The sequence below is a fragment of the Sus scrofa genome, chromosome X (genome assembly GCF_000003025.6).
Source record: "Sus scrofa isolate TJ Tabasco breed Duroc chromosome X, Sscrofa11.1, whole genome shotgun sequence".
NCBI lineage: Eukaryota > Metazoa > Chordata > Mammalia > Artiodactyla > Suidae > Sus > Sus scrofa.
In genome coordinates this window covers 97,147,197-97,171,383 of record NC_010461.5, presented here as the reverse complement: position 1 = coordinate 97,171,383, position 24,187 = coordinate 97,147,197, and the positions used below count along the sequence as shown (strand labels likewise).

General features: G+C 45.3%; 1 protein-coding gene across 1 annotated transcript in view; it reads right to left on the bottom strand.

Annotated features, from left to right (window-relative positions):
- The window catches only part of DOCK11 (dedicator of cytokinesis 11), a 199,041-nt gene that overhangs the window by 96,145 nt on the left and 78,709 nt on the right, over nt 1-24,187 (bottom strand). The window contains 11 exon segments of the mRNA XM_021080484.1: nt 250-336; nt 826-947; nt 5,123-5,246; nt 7,696-7,763; nt 7,766-7,787; nt 9,520-9,585; nt 9,677-9,861; nt 12,844-12,920; nt 13,114-13,236; nt 16,209-16,291; nt 18,292-18,414. Of these exon segments, the coding sequence (XP_020936143.1) occupies nt 250-336; nt 826-947; nt 5,123-5,246; nt 7,696-7,763; nt 7,766-7,787; nt 9,520-9,585; nt 9,677-9,861; nt 12,844-12,920; nt 13,114-13,236; nt 16,209-16,291; nt 18,292-18,414 (1,080 nt within the window).

Sequence of the window (24,187 nt, the reverse complement as noted above, 5' to 3'; positions counted from 1 at the left end):
TTTCCACTGTGGTGCAGTGGGTTAAGGATCAGGTATTGCTGCAGCTGTGGCATAGGTTGCAGTTGTGGCTTGGATTCGATCCTTGGCTTCAGAACTTCCACGTGCCCCGGGTGCAGCCAAAAAAAAAAAAAAAAAAACTAATGAGAAACTCTCTCAGGCCACAACTTCTTTAAGGCTGTAGGGATCGAATATAGTCTCTTTTAGTCAAGAAATATACTCAAGTATTAAAACTGACAAAAATCAACTTACTTGAGTGTAAATGGTGGACTCTAAGTGGCTTTTAATCTTCAACAAAGGCTTTGCACCATCTACCCACTTAATATCCACATTAGATTGCTGTGAAGAGAAAATACACACATGAGTTTCTGTAACATAGCAATGGATAGACGAGCAACATATGACGCCTTGATGCATTTCAACATTTTCTTTCAGAAATAAATGCGTTAGTTTCACATATAGGGAATTATTGGAGAAAATAACCTGCCTTTAGAATAAATGTATTCTAAATCATCTTGAATCTCCAATCCTTGGCAGGCTGATGCTTTTATAAATTGCAATAAAAATTACTAAGTAAAGGAATTTTCTAAATGATACACGAGATTGAAGTCCCATCTTAAAAATCATTATTAGAATCAACAGACACGAGGTAACTTTGCCAAACTATTATAAAAGCTTCCTGACATTCATTTTCCAGACTTATCTTTGCTGGGTGGATCAGTACCAGTCCTCAAACCACACTTTGAGTAGCTATCAACTGCGCCAACGGAATTCGACTTTTTAAACATTTCATCGCAATTACTTCAACAAATACAGATATTTTCCTACCCTTCTGGATTCTGCATCATTCAGATTCAAGTAGCCTGGGGGAAGGTTGGCGGAAACTGGCAGCTGCTGCTCAAATGTGATGATTCTACCATCCTTCAGCAAAGGTACCCAGGCGAAGCCAACTGCCGAGACAATAATCAGCCGTGAGAAATGAGAGCGCAAATGCAATTAGCTACACGAATATCTGGCCGCTGGCGAGCAGGACGGGGCTGGTGATGTCGCCGGGGGGTCTGCATGTGGGAGTCCGGGTGTTGGGCATCAGAGTACTGGGGAAGGCACGATGAGTTTGGGATGTTTACTACCTCCTAGACTCTAACGACACACAGCTTTTCCATCTAACAGAATTATTGAGAGACCAGAGTGAGCTAATATACAAAAATACTTTGAAACTTCTAAACTGCATCAATGCCATTATCTTTACACACTGGCGGATAATTTTAGGTAGACTTATGTTTCTTATAAGTAACTTTTCTTGGCCACACCCACGCCAGCCAGAGGTTCCCAGGCCAGGGATCGAACCCACACCACAGCAGTGACCCAAGCCACAGCAGCGGCAGTGCCAGATCCTCACCCAGTAGGCCACCAGGGAACTCCCTGGTAGACTTATGTTTTTAAAAGAATTCAGATGTCTCTCGTCCATCCTCACTAAAAGTACAGAGGGCCCCATCTGAGACTATAATCCGAGAGCAATCACCCCAAAACTTCTTCCGGCAACCCTAGGGTAAGGAAGGGGCTATGGAGAATTAAGGTCACAAGTCAAGGCTACATTCCATATTTCTACAAGGCAGTATTTAGCTGGGCGGGTCTCCTGATTACAGAAGGAAGAGGTGTAGTGCCAGGGCAGAGTGCTTACAACCAAAATCCACTGGAGAGTTGCCTCCCCAGTTTCCACATTTCTTAACAGATCTACCCCCGAAGAGCCTCTTGGCTTCCTATTAGAACACTCATCATGTTCTAGCTAAAAAAGCCAGAGCCATCTGTGTTGTTCAAGTCGAGCAGTGTCAGTATTTCCATTATAGAGATTACTCTGGGCTTCGAGTGTTTATAACTCAGCTGTAGAAAAGCTTGCTCTGGACTGAGTTTTGGCATATGCGAGAGGGTGTTGGCCGGAGAGTGCTTTTTAAAGCCACTACTTTCTGATGCTTTAAAATTCTTCACGTTTGTGTGTGTGTGTGTGTGCATGCGTGTAGACTGTGAACACAGGAGTCGACACAAATCTGGTTAGAATGTTTTCATTCACGTGTTCAATTTGGCAAATGCTTTCATTCTTAAAGAGACTAATCGGCTGCTTTCTCTAAGTAGACCGAATGGCTTTCTCAGACGCTGAAACACGCCCGAAGGGCACCTTTGCTAATATAACCTCAGAAATGGTTTACCCAGAGCTCTGCCTTTTATAAAAAGCAGAGGAAAGTAACATGAGCAGAAGCAGCATTTAAAAAGACTCTGTCAAAGTCGTTAAACTGAAAATTAGACAAATGACAACAGGATTCCAGTCCCGAAAGGAGGAAAAGATATTTCGTGTTCTTAGGCCACATTTTTTCCTCATTGAAATTTTTACTGAGATACAATTCAGAGGCCATGCAATTCATCTATTTCAAATACAGAATTCAGTGGTGCTTAATATATTCACAAAGCTGTCCAATGACCGCCAATATCTAATTCCCGAACTTTTTCATCATCCCAAAATGGAACTCCATAACCCTTAGAAGTCACAGCCTATCTTCCCCTACGTCCAGTCCCGGACAACCAAAAATCCACTTTCTGTCTCCATAGAATTGCTTGGAAAACATGTTTTGCACAGTAACATTTGATTAACCCTTTGTGAATTAATCAGAGCATGGCCAAGGGTGTCTCTCAGTCAAAATTCATATAGAATGCTCAGAAGCTATAAAGGTACAGTGTCAGGTGCATGCCATCTGGCTCAAAGGTGTGAAGCCCCCTAAAGGATGGACGGTTAAATGTGATGAGTGGGGGGAGGGATAATTAGGAGTTTGGGATTAACAGATACACACTACTGCATAGGGCACAGGTAATCAACAGGGACCTACTGTATAGCACAGAGAACTATACTCAATATCTTGTAATAACCTATAATGGCAAAGAATCTGAAAAAGAATAGATATATATTTATTTATAACTGAATCACTCTGTGGTACACCTAAAACACTGTCAATCACGTATACTTCAAAAAATATTTTAATATATATTTTTAAAGCGGTGATGAGTGGCACACAGAATAGCCATCTCACGCTCCACCGAGCATCATTGTCCGCTTCTGGCAGGATGTGGGTAAGGAAATGGTCATTTGTTTCTCAGGAGGTGCACGGCCATGGGTTCCTATTTTGCTGCCAGGATTCTGCTCAACCTGCGAGGCCCCTACCCTGAACGAACTGCAGTTTCTATGGGGGAGCTGGAACAGGACCAGGCTATCCACAGAGGGAACTTCCTAACATTCAGTCCTGCTGTCTTGCGGGGCATCACGCACACGGCTCTCTAGCAGCTCAACTCAACATCCGTCCGAAACCTACCAGCCCCGCCCACAATCTTGCTACGTGGCAATACCCTCTTTCCAGTTTTGAAACTTCACTGCTAACTTTGAAGTCACTCTCTAGTAGCCCATCACTCGCCAGGCCCAATACATTCTTCCTCCGCAATTTTCTTTCTCTCCATCCCCCCCGTCCCGTTACCGCCACGGCGCGATGCCCTTTCTCTCCAGGGCTTCTGAAACAGCCCCCTAACTGGCGTTTCCTCCTTCCTTCCTTCTTCCTGCTCCAACTCACCTCAGCCATTGTTGTGCTGCCTGATTGGATTTCCTGCAAAACAGCTCTGACTGGTGTTTATAACCCCTCAGTATTTCTCTATTGGTAAGAGAATAGAATCGAATCCACACCCTGGCATCCGAGGCTCTTTGCACCCTCTGACGCCTGCTTTTCTACCTGGCATCCTACGTTCCCTTCCCAGCACCCCGTGCTTTGGTCCTATTGAATTGCTTGTGGTTCCCTGCCCATACCCCTCGGTACTCTGACTCTGCCCCAGCCGTTCCTTCATCCTGGAATCCACCACCTTCCTGGCCTCACTGCATGACCAAACTCTACCCCACCCTTAAGGGCTCACCCAAACACCATCTCCTCCTCCTAGAAGCCTTCCCTGACTTCCAGACACTTGTCCCTTCACCGGCTGAAGGTATAACCCGCTGTATTCTGATATCACATAGCTCCATTTTCTTGGTAACTACTACTTTCTGGGTTTTGTTTTTTCAGGGCTGCACCTGCGGCACATGGAGGTTCCCAGGCAAGGGGAAAAATCGGAGCTGCAGCTGCCGGCCTACACTACAGCCACAGCAACGTGGGATCCGAGCCACATCTTCAACCTACCCCACCGCTCACGGCAACGGCGGATCCTTAACCCAAGGAACGAGGTCAGGGATCAAACCCACAACCTCACGGGGATGACAGTGGGTCCTTAACCCACTGAGCCGCAATGGGAACGCCTCTTGGTAACAACTACTTTCTGTCTTGTGTTATAAATGTCTACAGAGGTCTCATTTCCCCTACTAGATCATTGGCTCACTGAAGACGAGATTTATGTTTGATTCGCTGCTGTATTTGCCGTAGGCCCTACTACACTAGCTTATACACAATATATAGGTCGACACATTTACTTAGCAAATGAACATATGAACAAATTTAAGATTGACCCAGGCTAGCTTGGACCTGAATCCCAGGGTGTGCTGACATTGACACAGTGCGTGTGGCACAGACCATGTTCACAGGGCCCTCTATGTTCTCCTAAGGATGCTTCCCATTGGTTTACCGAAAGTCTGGCTGAATGGGACCACAGCTGGGGCTTCATTACCAAAGCTTCTTCAAGTTAGTCCAACCTGTTCCCCTTCTTACCAGAACCCCAACCTCCCGCAAGTTCAAAAATGCCCAGGCCTCTGGGCTCACTTCCCTCTTCTCAGTGAGCAGCACTGGAAAATTCTGGTGGCTGGCCATTCTACATGAAAGAAATAGGAAAAATTCTGCAGCACAGTATGGGTTTCTCTCTGAGGGCAACATCACTTGATGCTGCCTATAGCAAGTTGTCCAAGCCTACTGGCAAGAATGTGGACACGCCATTGTATAGACATGACGATAAAGTGAACATGTAATTCATCCTTTACCAATGAACTTCTTAATGCAGAAATATACTTTTTGGTGAGGGGAAGTGGCCTGTGGCTCGATGGAAAAGGGGTTTATATCCTGGACAACTGGCTTTCAAATAGCTCTAGGGAGAAACATTTAAAGAGCACACATACCTGGAGTTTCAACTGTGTCCTGCTTTTTGGTTGTTCCCTTTGTGTTAATTTCACAACTTACATGATAGAAAGTGAAAAGCAAATGATGCTTTTGGTGCAGGTGAATGGGAAGCTCGATTTTAATCTGAAACGAAAGCAAAATTACACATAGCATTTTGTTTGGTTTTAATTGCCAAGCTGGCCTGTCAGACCTTTAGTTCTGTCTCATCATACTTTTCCAATGACATACTTTTCTAAATCACAGGCCAAGGAGTCAAATAATAGATAGCATTTAAATATATTCCATATGCTCTTCTGGTCAGTTTCAGTTTGACACAATATTCTCTTGGGCTGTGGATGCTCCTGGATTCAACCCTGCAGCAGGATTTTCTAAAAACACTGGATCAAAACTACATCCTTACAGACCAGAGGTACAATGTAACTCAAGCTGAGTCAGTGAATGCAATCCACCTACAACGTGCATTGAAGTTGAAAGGTCGCTTTTTTGGAAATCATTGTCCTCCTCTGAATGAAAAAAAAAATTAAGCCTTTACAAGTAAACGTGCAAATGGCACTGTGGTATTCGGGGACCCGCAAATTACAGTTCATAGAAGAGTCTTTAGAAGAAAAACAAACCTCTGAATAAATAAAAAGGATCATCCTGACACATGAATTTAGTGCTAAAAATTAATACTGTGATACAAACATCTCAAGTCACTTTCCATTCAGAACCCAACTGAGTGTTTGTAAGGCCTCCTGGGAAGTATGTGGGACACAGATTACAGAAGCACATGCAAACACACACTCACACACATTCATTCACTTTTCTGGTCAATACACGGTAAATGAGTGAAAAGTCTATTTCTGGCTTCCTAAAGATGCTGTGGACTACTTACTGCATGAACAAGTTTTCTCTAATGACTGCACTGGTTACAGAGAGGGACATATGAAACAGCCTGGTGATGGACATCTGGCCTAATTATCATTCACACAAGGCATGGGTTTGGTGTTACAGCTAATTTCTGTTGTAGGTATATTTCACCACACAATGTGCCGACTCCCAGCATCCGGACCATCTGGGTATCTAATGCTCTGCTGCACATAAATACAGCCATACCCCCTCCCTGGGTGGCACAAAAGCACCGCTACCCTCCTCCTCATCCTCCACGAAAGCAGGGGCACTGGACTGAGAAGGGATGGGCGAGCCTAGGCCTGGGGTATAAGGCCTCCGGATGCCGGCAGCTGGGCGGGGCAGTCAGGACAGCAGGGGGGAAGGGTTCAGACCAAGCCAGGAATGGAGACGTGGGGCCTGAGCAGCAGAACCAGCAGAGCTTCTGGCTGGGGATGCCCATCCGGGCTCCATGGACACATGGAGGGATGAAAAGCAGCCTGTGGATTTGGATCAGCTGGAGACATACAGACGGGAAGGGGCTGTGACAGAGACACTCAGAGAAACCCTGGGAAGGGCACAGAGACACAGAGATAGAGGAGCATCGGGAAGAAGAAGGAGGCAGAGATAAGGTCAGAGAGGCTGATGGGGGAAGGGCACGCTGAGACCGAGAGAGCACGCCAGCCCCTCTATTCCAATAGAATCTAAAAAATTAAAAAAAAAAAAAAAAACAGAACCAAACACCTTCTCTTCAACTCAACTCAGGAGTGAGCTAGGGAGTTCCTGAGTCAGTAGGACAAGGTCATCTGCAACGGGTGTGAAAACCCCCAAAACCGGGAGTTGGGGGTTAGTGAAGCCAACTATTGCCTTTGGAGTGGATAAGCAATGAGATCCTGCTCTATAGCACAGGCAACTATATCCAGTCACTTGTGATGGAACATGATGGAGGATCATGTGAGAAAAAGAATGTGTTTATGTATGTATGGTTCACTTTACTGAACAGCAGAAATTGACAGGACACTGCATTACAGTAAATCAACTATAATAAAAAAATTTTTTTTAAAAATCCAAGATATTTTCTTCCTCTCAAGGTGAATAAACTTTGCAAATGGGAGTGGGTGTCCTCAATGTGTCCTCAGAGAGGAAAGGCAGGGAAATCTTCTCCCTGAAAAGCTTATCCTGTCATAGCACTGACGCTATTGATGGCTGCACTGAGGCACTGAATGCAGCCAATGGGATTCCATGGCCTCGCCACGCCGCTGTGTCTCCGGAAGCAGGTCACTTACTGGGAGGCTGCAGCCTCCCCCACGTAATCACAGGAGGAAAGAGCTAGAAGGGCCTTCAGAAAAATCCCTTCTAATGTTCTTATTTTCAAGCTTTGGAAATGGAGGCTTAGAAAGGGCAAGGGACTTGCTCCAGGTCATGGAGCCAGTTGTCAAAGCGGGGGCTGGATGCCTCGCTGCCGTCTGGTGTCTGTTTCCTACATTATCTCCTGCCAGAGCCCCTTCAATTCGTGGGCTGATCTTCCACTGTCATCAAAGGGCACCAAGCCAGGCAGGGGCCCCTTGTTTTGATGTGACATGTTCTATTTCCATGGGACAAAACCTTCAGGGATTGAAAATGCAGATACCGTATCGGCCGTGATGCAAAGAGAAAACGGAGAGCAACCACCGCGTTGTATCAATTTCAGGATAATGTGTTTTACCTCATCATAGAACTCTGGATTCTGGTTGTGATGCGAGACAACTGCATAAGCATTTGTGGTAAAAACAGACCCGCCGGTTTTCCATAAATACACTGCAAAAAGAAGGAAACAGAGTCACCCCTCTCGACGCCAGCCTTTAAACGTGACGCTACAGAACCACATACAGTTAGAGGCATCTGTGAGCACAGGGTCACGGCCAAGCCCACCCGGCTCTCACCATGAGCCTGTAAATTCCAAATCATTTACAGTCATGCCAGACACCACCTCCAGACATCGCCTAACTTGGCTGCCTGGATGCTTCTGAATTTCCGGCCATCAAAGAAATATAATTCCAACCTAGCTGACAGTAAGAGACGGAACGCTTCTAAGCATTTGGAAGGGAATCGCTCTCCAACTAGGCCTGGAAAACTCACGTCTCTTGTCTATTTGCACTTCTTAATATGAGAAGCTCCCCTCCTTGGTCAGTGACATTTGCTGAACACTCACTGCGCAGTGGGCAAGGCGAGGAGTTAACCCAACAGAACCCACAGCAGATCCACCCCTAGCCTAAAGGAATTAGCAACTGAAGGTCCATTAAGCTATGGACAAGCTTACTGTTCTCTCACTTTATGAGCCACATTTTAAGAGCCACCGGCTCGCTGCTCCACCAATAAACCACCTGGGAAGGCTATTTCTCTGGTTCCATGGAAAGTTCCGATTTCATCTCACACTTCCATGGGCCTAAGGATAAGGAGTTCAGGGATGAAAATGGAGTCAGCCTGCCAAGGTCCTAAGTGCCTCACTCGGGCGACTTCGGAGCCAGCCTCCAAGCCAGCTAAGAAATGAAACTGAGACTCCATGGAGGTGCAGCATCAGCTCGCCTTAAATGTGGTTATGAAAGCAATCCGCAGGGGAGGTAACCTAAGAATCTTTAAGTATATTGCACGGGGGTAAAGAAAAAAAAGGTTATTCTCATCTGCACTGAAGGGAGACTCAGAGAAAATACACCTCATTTGAGCCAGCTAATCCTTAATTTAACTCAGGTTTCTCTGTGAAAAAACAAAAATCTCTTTTCCAAGGTAGGAGCTATTACACCATTCACTGACTTAATTGGGGACACTGCAGCCTCTTTCCCTGGGTGGTTTAAGTGGAAGACTCGTCATCCATCTGTCTGGTTCAGGCTCAAGCTAGAGAAGGGGGCGGCGGGGAGCAGATACACACTTCGTGATGGCTAGACGTTCTGCCTTCTCTCTCAGGCCTCTGATGAATGGGCTAAAGAGCCAAAAGTACAAAGTGGCTATAAAGAGTGAAAACGTAGGGGCGCTGTGAAGTGACAGGTATTTAGATAATGCTAAGACGCTTTTCGTAGATCACTAATTCAAGTTTGGAGGCACCATGTGGCCAGCTCCAGAGCAGAAGTCATATTTCAGATCAAAGCAGTCATGCTGTGCTTCTGTCAGCTTGAAGCCTGTTCAGGTTTCAAGGAGAAAGGAGTTTTATACTCCCCTGATGGTACCGTTATAAACTGTCGGGTCTTGGGAGAAAACGACCTCGTGAGTAGGCACGGGAGCAGTGCAAAATCGCTGTGCAGCAGAAGCAACAATCTGGCAAAGGCAGCTGACTCATTTTTAAAGCTAGATATGCTCCCCACTCATTTTGCTCTTTTTTCAAATAGTTACCTCATTCTTAGAGTTAAATGTGTGAGAGTAGAAAAGACAGTATTACAGTTGTCACTTTAGTACATGTTTCGATGTTTAAACACATTACGTTTAGCATATGAAACCACCCAGTGCCAAAAGCTCTGTCTCTACTAAGAATGCACACTTATCCGTATCACAAACCAACCTTTAGGGGGCTGGCATCGCTTTCATCGGAATCCCGGAATTCCACGCAGACCGCAATGTTCCTTGCCTAAAATGATTCATCATTCAACATGAGGCGCAAGACGAGAAGATGATAAAGAACATTTTACACCCCCAAATGTAGAGTTTACATTGTTTACCTTGGCAAATGTTTTCTGGCTATCGTATTTTAATTGCAAGGGATATACATACAGATGGTTTTTGTAAATAGTAAATGGATAACAATATTTTGTCATTTCTGGAACGAACTCTTCAACTTCCACAGTCATATTTTGACAACTCTTTTCGAAAGGCTTCAGGGGCACATATGAAGAAGTAATACAATCTATAGTGGAAAAAAAAAAACGCAGGCAAAGATGACACCATTTAACAATCATTAACACATTCCTGCATTTATAAAAATATACATAGATTGTGTTCTCAGAGAGCAGTTTCACAAACAGAACTCTCAGTGATGGACCGAAAGTTACACGACCCCTTTAAGAACACAAAGAACAAGATGGAGTAAGTAGCCTGATGCTGACTTTAGTGAAACCCTTCAAACCAGGCGTGGATTGCTATTTCATTCTCAACATAGAGTGATTTGCCAAATATAACACACCATAATTTTGATAAATTTAAACTCTGCAAAGAAATCCACTACGTTTTTTTTTTCTCCTGTGACTGCAATTTAGCTTTCACTGGCAAATTTTTATCAGCATCAGGGAAGTAACAGCACATTCATGCCTCCAATTAGCTCACGGCTAGCCACTTTTAAAACGTTAACTTGGTGCAGGTGCAAATTTTCACTTAAGACATAATGGCAGCCTTCTGAAACTGTAGCTCTTACGGTGTGTCACCCATAATAAATTCAATCCTCTCGAACGTGGAAAACACAATGTCTCAGAGAAGGGTAGCAGCACATGTTAGTGAGGTGGCCACTTGCAGTAAAGGTTGTTCACACACTTAAGGGGCTCTAAGACTGCTGGTCCTTGCTGCAGAGTGATACTGATGGAGAAGGAAGACCCAGGAGAGTCAGATCTGAGGACACAAGATTTTTCCTCGGGTCTGGTTTTCTATTATGGCAATACTTCCAATAGACTATCTGGAGGTATAAAGGTACACAGAAACAAGTGAGCATTTCACTACCCAAAGATAATTACTGCTAATATTTTGGCATATTTTCTTCTAGTCTTTCTATGCATGTTTTATATAAGAATCCTACTGTATGTAGAACTTTATCCTGTTGTTTTTTGGTTTCGAGCCACGCCTGTGGCATACGCAAGTTCCCAGGTGAGGGATCAAACCCAAGCCACAGCAGCGACCTAAGCTGCTGCAGTGACAACGTCAGATCCTTAATCTGCTACACCACAAGGGGAACTCCACAAATGATTTCTTAAACTGTGTAACTGATGTACATTATTTTCTATTTAGAGGAGACCTTTCAATATTTCTTTTAGGGTAGGTTTAGTATTTTATTTTTGCCACATCCACGGCATGTGGAAGTTCCTGGACCAGGGATTGAACCCTTGCCACAGCTGTGACAACACCAGATCCTTAACCTGCTGTGCCACAAGGGAACTCCATTTTATCCTGTTGTGGGTTTTTCTGGCATGTTATCTGATGTCTTCTTCCATGAACTCTTTGTAATCATCATTTTTTCATAGCTGCATAAAGTTTACACCATAATTGCCTTAACCACACTGACAGTGTTAGACCTTTGGTTGTTTCCCGTTTTCCCCTCCGATAGAAACAACACTACAAAGAACATCTTTATGCATAAGCTCCTGTCTACACTTCCCATTATTTCTTTAGGAAAAAAAAAATAAGCCACTGTACTCTCAGATGTTTGAAAATGTCAATTGCCATGTTGCTACTTAGAATCCTTTGGTGACATCTCATTGTCCTTGGAATGAAATCCAGTCTTTGAAGGCGTGACCATGGTCTTTACAAGTCTCTGCCTGATGTGATTCTTCCTCCTTCTCCTGCTTCATCTCCTGGGTCCCCTGTTCCCATCACACACCACACTAGAGCCATCCTGGCTTCCTTTCCGTTCACACACACCCCAGCGAGCAAGTGCCCACGTCAAGATCGCTACATATGTGACACCCTCGGAGCGGCATGAACAGTCCCAACCCCTGCATGCCGGCTGGGCCACACGGTGAGCCTTCCTCGGCCAGCGACTTTAAAGCAGCCCACCCAATCACGGACTGCAATTACTCATTTATTTGTTTTCTTGTGTAATGCCTGTCACTCCTTTTAGACTTTAATCACCATGCTTTTGAAGCATCTCGGAGGTGTTCAATCACATTTACTCAATAAGTGCTGACTCGGCGAATACGTGGATCAATAGAATCTCAGAAGGGGAATGCCTTGGTTACGGACACTCATAGATCTCTATGGCCAAACTGCACTCCTGTCTGTAACAGGTGATGGTGCCTGGCCAAGGCCTAGCCAGTGTTAGTTCCACGTTGTTTTTGTAAATCTGAGAGATTAATAACAAAAACATCACAAAGCTTACATGTTTAAATCTATGCTGGTGGCCTAACTACTGAGACTGAACATTTTTCAAATATTTAGCAGTCATTTTATTTCCTGCCATTGTCTTTTGGGTCTTCGGTCCGTTTTTCTCCTGGGATCATAGGGTCTTGTTTTTAGACAAGAAAAGAAATGCTCCTTTCTTTTTGACCCCTTCTCTGATGAAACTTAGCCAAGGCAAAAGGAGCAGAAATTGACTGGAGCACACTCACAACATCATATGTTATACACAAAACAGAATCTGATGATACCAGTTTAATTTACTCCTTAATCTGTAACTATGCACCAGGCATATGGGGTTGAAGAGTGTCCCACCAAAATCCATGTCCACTGGAAGCTCAGAATGTGACCTTACTTGGAAACAGGGTCTTGGCAGATGCAAGTTAAGATGTTAAGATGAGGTCAAACGGGATGAAAGTAGGCCCTATAATCCAGTGACTGGTGCTCTTAGAAGGCCACATGAGGACAGGCCAAGATTGGTGATATGGCTACAAGCCAAAGGATACCAAGGAGAGCCAGGAGCTACCAGAAGCTGAGAAGAGGCAAGGGATAAATCTTCCTTAGCCCATTTAGAGGGAGCATGGCCTGCTGAGACCTTGATTTTGACTTCTAGCCTCTAGAACCACGAGAGAGTAAATTGGTCCTTTTAAGCCACCCGGTTTGTAATACTTTCTTACATCAGCCCTAGGAAACTAATACACCCCGGAAACCTCAAGAAAATATTGAAAAGATAAAAACCTGAGATTCAAACATAGCCCTTAAGGTTTATGTGCAACACGTAAGTTCTTACTTGATAAATCCACAGGAACACATTCCACTGTGATGTTTAGCTGCCCAGGAATAATCTGCAATTTGGTCTTCTCTGGCCTAGATATAAAATAACAATATTTTATACTGAAAAAATACGAGGACTAAATGCATTGATTACCTTATCTCCAAACTTCCAAATCCAAATGCTCCAAAGCATGGGATTTCTCCCATATATGACTCACATTCATCATGTTAAGAAATTATAATTCGTCTAATTTATTGATTGACTGCAATAACTCCATACACTTACTTCTTATATTCCGAGAGCAATTTCAGAATGTCTTCATTTGAGAGCTTGCTGCTGTCTTGTTTATACAAAGGAGAAAACCTCCCATCCAGGTCCAGAGAGCCTTGAACATCTTTGAAAATGGGTCTAAAACAGCAACAGAAGGTTTTTTTCCTAAGTATTTACTAATTTTTAATTCTAAAATATTGATAAATTAAGGTAAAATAGTGCTAGGGGTGGTGAAACTATTTTGGAAAACAGTTGGGCAGTTTCTCATGAAGTCAGGCATACACCTAGCTTCTGATCCTGCAACTCCACTCCTAGGCATATTTCCACATGATACTTGAATGTTCATAGCAGATTTATTTGTTATAGCCCCAAACTGGCAACAACCCAGATATTCATCCACAAGTGACTGGACAAACAAACTGAAGTATACTCATACAATGGAATGCTACTCAAAATGAACAACCGAGGAGCTCCCATTGTGACGCATCGACTAGTATCCATGAGGATGCGGGTTCGATCCCTGGCCTCACTCAGTGGGTCAGGGATCTGGTGTTGCCGTGAGCTGTGGTGGAGGTCGCAGATGCAGCTCAGATCCCGCGTTGCTGTGGCTGTGGTGTAGGCCAGCAACTGTAGCTCTGATTGGATCCCTAGCCTGGGAACTTCCATATGCCACGGGTATGGCCCTAAAAAGCAAAACAAACAAACAAACAAACAAAAAGAACAACTGATACATGCAACATAATGGATGAAACCAAAACCGGACTGAGCCTGAGAAACCAAATGCAAGAGTACATACTGCATGATTCCATTTATCTGAAGGTCTATAATAGGTCAAAGTCATCTAGGGTCAGTGGGTGCCTTGGTGGGGGTGGGATGGCTGACTGGTTAGGGACATGAGGAAACCCTCTGGAGTGACAGATATGTTCTACCACTTGGTGAGGGTGGCAGTTACCTGACTGATGCATCTGTGAAAACTCATCAAGTTGGACAGAGAAAATGTGCATTTTAATCAAAGGTAAACATATCTCAAAGATGATACAAGTTAAAGTAGATCTTTAAGAGCAATTTAGAGAGTTTCCAATATGAACTGGAATTCTTCCCTCCCTCTCGCCTTCTTCTTTGTTCAAGCAGCTATTTATTGCTAAAATGGGAAGTAGCGGACAAGCACCCAACACACTGGAAGCAGCTATAGCCAGAAACATCATTGCCCCGGCAGAGCCTCTGAAAATGTGGTTGTGGGCATTAACCATCGTTCCTACTTGTGAGCATACCTCCTCTGTTTTCAGTAGGCAGGGGTTTATCTCTTTACAATACCCCAACCAAGCCTTTACAGTGAGTTCCTGCTACTGCTGACAACCAAAACAATTCAGAAAGGGGAAAAAAAAATAGCACAATCCCTCATCAGAACTGGAGATCAAAGCTTCTGACTCAGAAGATTTTAAAATTTATTTTCCCACTGGCAAATCAGCATAAAGCAGCCACTGCTATGGCCTGATGGGGCGCTGGGGGCAGTGTGCCACGGGGGTCTAGAGCGACCTCTGAATCAGGTGCCATGGGTTCTGAGCCCTGCTCACGCACATGCCATGTGAACCTGGGCAAGGATTTCTCTTTTTACTTTCATGACTCAATTTCCTTATCTCCAACATGGGGGAAGAACAGCACCTATCTCTTAGGGAAGTATACATTAAGCACTTAGACCTCTGCCTTGCACAGATTTAGCACTTAATTACTAAAAATAACAACAGCAGCAACAGCAGCTGAGGCATCACTGAGTATCCTTATAGCCACAAGCCATATTTCCCACCTACAACACTTAAATACACCGCTCTCCACTACTCTTTGCCCTTGACCTAGCCTTGGCTATTGTTTCTTACCCGTTTGCAGCACAAGGACGAGGTGCCTTCCATCCACCAACATACAATGCATTAAGAGACCTTCCCCCAAATGCAATGATTATAAACAGGGACAGAAGAGTTAATTATCTTCGAATCGCCTATCCTTATGCTACTCCCCAGCACCCACTGAACATAATTGATTGAATTATTCAGAACATGGTGCCCTTTCCTCAGAAGTCCCAGGGAACTGCACAGGCTGGGCCACAACCAAGCCAGTGAAGGGGTACTTCAAAGGGAGAATACACAAGAAACCCATTCTAAGTCATCACTGTAGGTAGACTTGCAAGATTTGGGGAAAAATCATGTAACCCATCCTCAGATATGTGGTAGAGATAACACACTTCCTAACACACGACCCTGAAGGGGTTGCCAAATTTGTCATCAAGAAGCAAGAAATTCTAGTAAGTAATTACAGTCTTGCACTTAACAACTGCATTCTTTGCCTTCTAATTTTTAGTGTGTTTTTCAGAATTACTCTCTGATGGCTTTTCAGAGCATAAACCCAGCCAACTCTGAAATAGTGGGCATATTGTACATAATCCACTACAATTTCTGGTTTTCTGGGGGAAAAAATTCCATCACTTTAGCAAATAAGCTCTGCTTTAAAACGCTCTAAAATTAAGTGGTGTCAGTCAGATCAGTAACCCAAGCCAAAGAAAATTTCCCTGAAGCAAGACATTTGAAAGAAATGAAAGGGTCTTTGAGGCACAGCAAATTCTAAGAGAAAGAATTTTTATATCGTGTCATGGACTGGATGTCTGTGTTCTCTCCCCCCACCCCCACCCCCAAGGTTCCTATGTTGAAATCTAATCCGCAAGGTGATGATATTTGGAGGTGGGGCCTTTGGGAGGTGATTCGGTCATGAGGATGGAGCTCTCACGAATGGGATTAGTGCCCTTTTAAGAGGCCAGAGAGCTGGCCCACCCACTTTTGACCACGTGAGGATACAAGAAGTTGGTTATCTGCAACCTGGAAGCGAGTCCTCACCAGATCCCAACCATGCTGGCACCCTCATCTCGGACTTCCAACTTCCAGAATCATAGAAGATAAATGTCTCTTGTTATAGCCGCCCAAATGGACCGAGACACATCCCAAGTGTCCCAAAATAGAACCACCTTGTCAGAAACAGACTTCTGAGAGCTGCTTGGAAAGACAACAGCACTGGGCTTCACATATGTGCAGGAATCGATGGCTCAGGATTATATTTGTACAAACCTGGCAGCCCAAGCGAAGGGCATCCTGTATTGTCCAAGTCGGCTACACACTTGCTTAGCTGTCCTGTGCACCTTCTGGGCCGTCTAAGGTCAGAAATAAGAAGAGAGGCTCATATTTGTCCAAACCACCAGAGACTCGCCCCCCAAAATAAGTTGCCCAACTTACTGATAGAAAACATCAAAATTGAGGGGAAAATATATAGAAATAGCTACAAATAAAACACAATATACATCAGCCACCCACTTTTCAAGACAAAGTATTTCCTAAAGGTTCTGTGTTTCTTATCACCAGAGCCCTCATCCAGCGATCAGAAGACAGACAAAACAGATGAAGGGCATGGCTTGTACCAAACATCACTACTGGGAAAAATTTCAGCAGTTTTAATGTGTATTTCCTTTCACACATGAGCAGGCAAGCACTCATCATTCTTGGGAGAAGTTTGTTCTGGGTACGGTTGACTTTTTACTCCCAAGATAAAAGCCAAATGACCAAGAATCAATGCAATTAGTTTAGTGTGGGCAGGAGCTGAAGTTTGCACAGACACTGAGAGATGACAAAGGAGATTAACTGACTATAGAGTCTAAACAGGCTGTGAAATGCTGTCTGTATGCTTATCCCTAGGGATACAGAACACTAGAGGCTTTTATCTATATTGTTGAGACTTTCTTCCCTCCTGCAAATTAGTCATATGTCTCCTCGGCATCTCCCACTTAATAAACACTATTAGAATACACAACTCAATGCCATGTACAACAGAGCAACTCTTGTAAATACTCAGCAGCTGGAAGGCCACTAATGAACTGTGCCATGGACAGTGCTTTCTGTCTCTGGGCCTCGGTTTTTTTCATTTATAAAACGAGAGGAGAGGATTCGATGGATAATTTCCAAAAGTTTGGATTTCATGATCCAGAAATGTGAACGACTGCTAACCTTTAAGGTTGCCATCGAAAGACATTAGACAGGGAGTTCCCATTGTGGTGCAACAGACATGAATCCAACTAGTATCCATGAGGATGCGGGTTTGATCCCTAGGTTTGCTCAGTGTGTTGAGGATCTGGCATTGCAGTGAGCTATGGTGTAGGTTGCAGATGAAGCTTGGATCTGGTGTTGCTGTGGCTGTGGCATCAGCCGGCAGCTGTAGCTCGGATTTGACCCCTAGCCGGGGAACATCCAAATGCCACAGGTGCGGCCCTAAAAAGACCAAAAAAAAAAAAAAAAAGATGTAAAAACAGTCCCCACCATTTCATATGCCAACATTTCAGGAAAGACGGATGTAATGTTTAAAGCGTTGGAAGAGCACAAATCTCAGAGTAAAGGGGAGCCCTTTGAATGGAATATTGAAGCTCCACACATGGCTCACTATCTTGTCTTTCTTAGTTCATCACAGACAGGAGCAAATCTGAGTACAGACTGGCGTTAGGAAACTGTAGGACTGGATCATATTAACCCTCCTAGCTCTGACATTCTAGGGCTGTCTGCAGGGCTGGGAGTAAAGAAAGAGTACCTGTTGCCCAGGATACAGTGTCAATGAACAGAGGTTGCCCAAAAGCCTTGAGATCTTATTTTGAGAAACAAGCCCAAATCAGACTATCCTGCAAAAAGGACACACATGAAAGGGGCAAGGGGGAGTCACAGTGAAGCTTTGGTGGGCATACTCACACAGCACACAATATTTTCAGAATATACTCCATACTGAGAGAATGTTCGCTTTTGTTTTCTGGGGTTTTTTCTTCTTTTGAAGGGAGTAATTGACAATACCATTTAAAATATCGGTAAAAGGCGGCGTTTCCATTGTGGCTCAGCGGAAACGAACCCGACTAGTATCCTTGAGGACGCGGGTTCAATCCCTGGCCCCGCTCATGAGTTGCGGTGTAGGTGGCAGACACAGCTTGGATCCTGCATTGCTGTGGCTGTGGCGTGGGCTGGCAGCTGCAGCTCTGATTCAACCCCAGCCCGGGAACTTCCATATGCCACAGGTGCGGCCCTAAAAAGCAAAAAATAAATAAATAAAAATTAAAAAAATAAATATCAGTAAAAGGCAAATTCTACATTAGGCTGAAACACTCCCAATCTTTAGAAATACCTTCGCCGGGTCGGAATTTTTGATGTAGGGTTCTGCACAATGCGTGATGTTTCCTTGGAGTACCTTTTCAATTCTCGCAACTAGGAAAATTTCAGGATGTGGATTCGTCACTGAGAAAATTCCCTGGGGAAAAAAAAATTCCTTCCATTAGACTTTTTTTTTTGTTGTTTTTTTGCCTTTTCTAGGGCCGCTCCCACGGCATATGGAGGTTCCCAGGCTAGGGGTCTAATCGGAGCTGTAGCCGCCAGCCTGTGCCACAGTCACAGCAACGCGGGATGCGAGCCGCGTCTGCGACCTACACCACAGCTCACGGCAACGCCAGGTCCTTAACCCACTGAGAAAGGGCAGGGATCGAACCCGCAACCTCATGGTTCCTAGTCGGATTCATTAACTACTGCGCCATGACGGGAACTCCTAGACTTTTTTTTTTAATTTAACTGCCTATATACAGTTGTTTAGTGATTTCCAGTGATGTGTTGAGCACGGAATGTTGATATTCAACACAGGATCATGTCCAGGACCCTGGTAATAGACAGCATTTCCTTTCAGAAGGGATTTACAATTTTGTCACCAACTTCACATCTATTAGTCCCCAAAGTACAGGTGTCACCATGGCTGTTTAGCCTCTTGTGCTTGGCTGTGTTTTCAAGGTGTATCCTTTGACCTAATCAATACGTCTTATATTGTTTGGCTTAAGTGGCATGTACTAAGACAGTATGCATTTCTCAAGTGGAACAAGATATGTGCTTTTATTTTTTTTTTTTGCTTTTTTAGGGCCGCACCTGCGGCATATGGAGGTTCCCAGGCTAGAGGTCGAATCGGAGCTACAGCTGCTGGCCTACACCACAGCCACAGCAACGCCAGATCCGAGCCGTGTCTGCAACCTACAGAACAGCTCATGGCAACGCTGGATTCTTAACCCATGAGTGAGGTCAGGGACTGAACCTGAATCCTCAAGGATACTAGTCGGGAACTCTGAGATATGCATTTTTAAATGTAGCTGCATGTAACTTCAGGGCAATTCACTCACACTTAACCACTAATAGCGGGGAAGAAGGAAGAAAATGCTTTACAGCTCTGCATGGCACAAAGGCTAAATGATCCTAGAGAAAACATTCCTTTGCTGCAGTTAAAGAGCTCTGGCGCTCTCAATGTAAAGGCAGAAGACAGAGGATGCAAAACTCCTTTTGTTCCCATACATTTTATTTCAGGTAGTAATGGAGACGCAAGCCAGGTTCCATGGGTTTTCTCTGACGGCACGTAGAACAGCCAGATCATCTCCTGTCCAGTTCAGCTCCTTCCAACTATAATATCTCCTGAAGAGCCTCTTCGTCGGTTATGTGTGTTGCTTAAAGGAGCACCACACACACAAATTCAAGTGGAAAAATCCATCATTCAGGCTCTACGAAGTTTTATTTTTCTGCTTGGTATATTACCAACTGCGTTAAGATAGTGCGTTCCAGTTTTCAAAGCATTTCAGACGCATTAGCTCATCTGTTCCAGATAGAATGGTCTGAGGTAGACAGCAAAGAAGAGGAAACTGAGCGTAGGATGCTAAGTAACTCTCCCCAATCCAACAGCTTCTAAGGATCCCGGATGACGGCTGATTCAGCTTTGAATCCCCAAGCAGCAAGCATGGAAGAAAGTGGTGAAAAACTTGCTCGGGAGTCACATTTCCTAGGTTCCAATTCAGACTCCACCCTGATGGGTTTAGGCAAGTCACATCCTCTCTACATCTCAGATGTCTCATCCATGAAATGGGGGCTGATGATGGTAATAGCTCTTGTGTAATCTTCTTGAGGGGACTAAATGAAGTAATGCCCATTAGGTACCTGGTTATGACCAAAATAGCCCAAAGCGTCTCAAGGTCACAGCCCTCGATCTCTGGTTCTGCCAGAGCATGCTGCCGGGGCTGTGAGTGAGATGCAGCCGGCAGACTGCTCCAGTGGCCCCTGCTCAGCACACTCGAGTGCTTGATCTCATGCTTTCCGATGGTCACATAACTGCGCTGGATGGTTTTCGGGCATCCTCTCCTTTAGTCTCATAAAAACCGTCGACGCAGGTGCTACTAGATACCCATTTTACAGATTAAGAAACCGAGGCTTCGAGAGGTTCAGGCGGTGAGTAAGTGGGTGAAGATTGCAGCCAGGGCTTTCAGATGATACAGCCCAGAGTACAAAGCCTCTTGGCCTCGAACCCAGGCACCCAGCATCTCACGCGATAAAGCTGGACGAGGACAGCGACACCGATGACTACCACCCTCACATTCACTGAGCACCTATTGTTCCCCAGGCCCAGCACTCCTGACATCTCCCTGTACTGATGCTGGCAAGAAATATTGACTTTTTAAAGGATTTGACAATTGCTGAGAGCAAGCTGCTTTCACTCGTTTATCTGTGATTACCGGGACCGCTGCTGAGCAAATGCAGTGGGTCTGGTACAGGGCTGAGTGCTTTCTGGGGGTGGGGGTACACCTTGTGTGAGCCTCACAGCCCCCCCCATGCAGTTACAATGGTTACCTCCAGTTTACAGATGAGGATGCCGAGGCACAGAGATGCTCACTGTTCAAATGAGCAGGGGTGCCAGCATGGTGGAACGCTCTCTGGGCTGTTTTTCCTTTTGTCCCATCAGCGTTCAGCTCTCCCTCTGTCCCCAGAACACAGAAGGGTAGCCAGAGAACACCAGGTATCCTGTGTGGGCCAGGAGTCTGGCTCTTTGGGACAAGGTCACTGACCCAGCCCTCTTTGTCCACCAAGGAGGCATGGATGTGTCTGTCCCCCACCAGTGTCCCCTACTCTTACCTACCTTAGTGACCTTCGCCTGAAAAGAAGGGGTCAGGTCCCCACCCACAGTCCTCAGCACTTACACAGCCCCCTAGGGCGTGGCAGGGCATGTAGCAGTAGTGTCACCTTTTTGCCAGCCCAACAACGGCTGCTGCCCAGTGGGGAGCCCACAAGTGACAAGGAAGCAGACCCCCGAGAGTCCAGAGCTCCCCCCACAACCCCAACCCAAGGTCAGCTTGGGGGACACGGGGGACAGAGCTCTGTCAACGCATCTGGGAAGGAACCGCCGGGCAGCTGAGAGGGCAGTGGCTGGTCACAGCGGCTGTTTGGTGTCAGGAAGGCAAAAATGTACTCGAGGGACCCAGCATCCTCCTTTTCCGGTGGCCACCTGTTGCTGCTCCTCAAGAAGCCAGCAGAGAGAAGGACTCTAAGGAAAGGATGGGGAGGGCCCAGAACGGCCCCCAAACCCCCACCATCCACCAAGCCTGGGGAGCGGCCCCTTCCTATAGACAATACCGCCACCTACACAGCCTTGCCGGAGGGGACAGGGATGCCAGACAGCCGTTTCCAGGAATGCTGGCGGACTGGGCTGTCTCCCGCTGTCCAGGGTCCGGGTCGGGGGGGATGGGGAGGAAGTTGGGTTTGAGAGCCTGCTAGGCATCGTCGGTTCAGGGCCCGTTCCTCACCTCATCAGCTCTGTGACCTTGAACAAGTCACTTGACTGCCCCGTGCCTCAGTTCCCTCATCTATAAAAGGGGGATAGGACTAGAACCTGCTTAGGTTCGTGGAGTGTCATAAGAATTAAATGACTTCATACAGATCAAGTACCTAGAGAAATACTGGGGGAAAAAAAGGCCGAAAACAAAATCGATGGGCTGAGATTCGTGCTCCAATCGGCTAACATTAAGTCTCTCCCTCTTGCCGTTTAGGACTAGGATGCAGTTGAAGAAAAAGACTTCTTCAAAATAAAATGTTCAATTTAGAGTTCCTGTTGTGGCGCAGCAGGTTAAGAACCCAAATAGGATCCATGAGGATGCAGGTTTGATCCCTGGCCTCGCTCAGTGGGTTTGGGATCCAGCGTTGCCGTGAGCTGCAGTGTATGTAGGCTGCAAGACGTGGCTGGGATCTGGCATCGCTGTGGCCGTGGCAGGGGGCGTAGGATGGCAGCTGCAGCTCCAATTCGACCCTTAGCCTGAGAACGTCCATGTGACACAGGTGTGGCCATTACAAGAAAAATAAAAAGTTCGACCATTTGAAGCACATGACGGCTTCCTAGTATCTTTAGTTGATCTGAATAAAGGATGCAAAATGATAACGTCATTTGAGGCCACTGCCGATTGTCCTCCATCACGACTCCAGCTCTCGTCTATGCCTCTGAAGCCTCTGTCACGTCCCACATCTTCTGTGCTGTGAGCTCCCAACCGCTGACTGCCCCCCGCCCCGACCGCCCCCAACTCCCATTCCAACGCCTCTACTTGCCATTGTGTTTTACGCATCAGCACTTAATTATACACTTCTGCCTAATGTTGTTGGTTGAGGTCTTTCAAACATACCTAGGTTCAAATCCCGCCTCCACCACTACTGGCTACGTAACGATGGGCAGCTTCCTTAACCTTCCAGATGTGCAGTTTCCTCAGCTTCAGAACGGCAATCATTACTCTATTTCACAAGACTACGGTGTTGACGCGAGTCACCAATAGAAAATTCTGGCACTTAAGAGATATTAAAGAAATGCTGAATTTCTTCCTGACCTAGATTACACATGGGATGACACCTGAAACTACAATTTTACCTTCTTGCATGGAACATACAGCTGAGCACAGTGAAGTAATGCCGCAAATGCATCATTGGCTTAGAAGGACTCATTTGACAGTGTGTGCAAAAATTTAAACATAGACTTCGATAGCAGTTTTTCAAATGTTTGCAATACTATCTTGATGAATCTCTCTCTTTTATTTTTTATGGACACGCCCATGGCATATGGAAGTTTGCCAGGAACTGAATCCAAGCTGCAGCTGTGACCTACGTCACAGCTACGGCAACGCCAGATCCTTCATCCACCTGTGCCAGGCCAGGGCTTGATCCTGCACCTCCGAAGCAACCCCAGCCACCGCAGCCAGATTCTTAGCCCACTGCACCACAGCAGGATCTCAATCTCTCTTTTATAAGCATAGGCTGTCATAGTGGAATGGTCACATGTGTGACAACTATGGTCTGAGTGACAAACTAAGGAGATGTAAGGTAATGAGGGGCAACGTGGGGAAAAACAACCACAGATGTACAGCCCAAAGAGGGTAGTGACAACACATGTCAAGTCTTCCCCTACCACTGGGCAATATGTGTCAATGAGCATAATCTTTGACCCTGAAACCCTGATGCTTAGAATTTGTTCTAAGAGGTAATTCAACACATGAGCTAATGTGTTTGCACAAAGATGTTCGATGCAGCGTTATTGATGGTATCCAAAAATTAGAAACATCTGAGTGAGTTCACTTAATGGAATATCATCTTAGCCTTTAATAAAAATATAATTTTTTTTATCTTTTTGCCTTTTCTAGGGCCACTCCCGTGGCATATGGAAGTTCCCAGGCTAGGGGTCTAATCGGAGCTGTAGCCACCGGCCTGCACCACAGCCACAGCAACACGGGATCCAAGCTGCATCTGCAACCCACGCCACAGCTCACGGCAATGCCGGGTCGTTAACCTACTGAGCAAGGCCAGGAATCGAACCCGCAACCTCATGGTTCCTAGTCAGATTCGTTAGCCACTGCGCCACAACAGGAACTCCAATAAGAATGTGACTGATCCAGAGATACTGACATAGGATAATAAACATGATGTTAAATGAACAAAGTGTAAAAGAGCATGACTATGATACAGTTTGTACAAGACTAGACATAAATGTGTATGTGTTTACATGTACACAACGGAGACAGCTAGAAAGACATTCATCAAAATGTTAACAGCCATCCCTTATGTGTGGTGATTTTTACTTCATTATTGCTTTTTGTATTGCCTGAATTTCCTACATAATCATGTATGTATCTTGATAATGAGAAAAAAAGGGGGCATGATGTTTGGTTTTTGCTTTTTAGGGCCACACCCGTGGCATA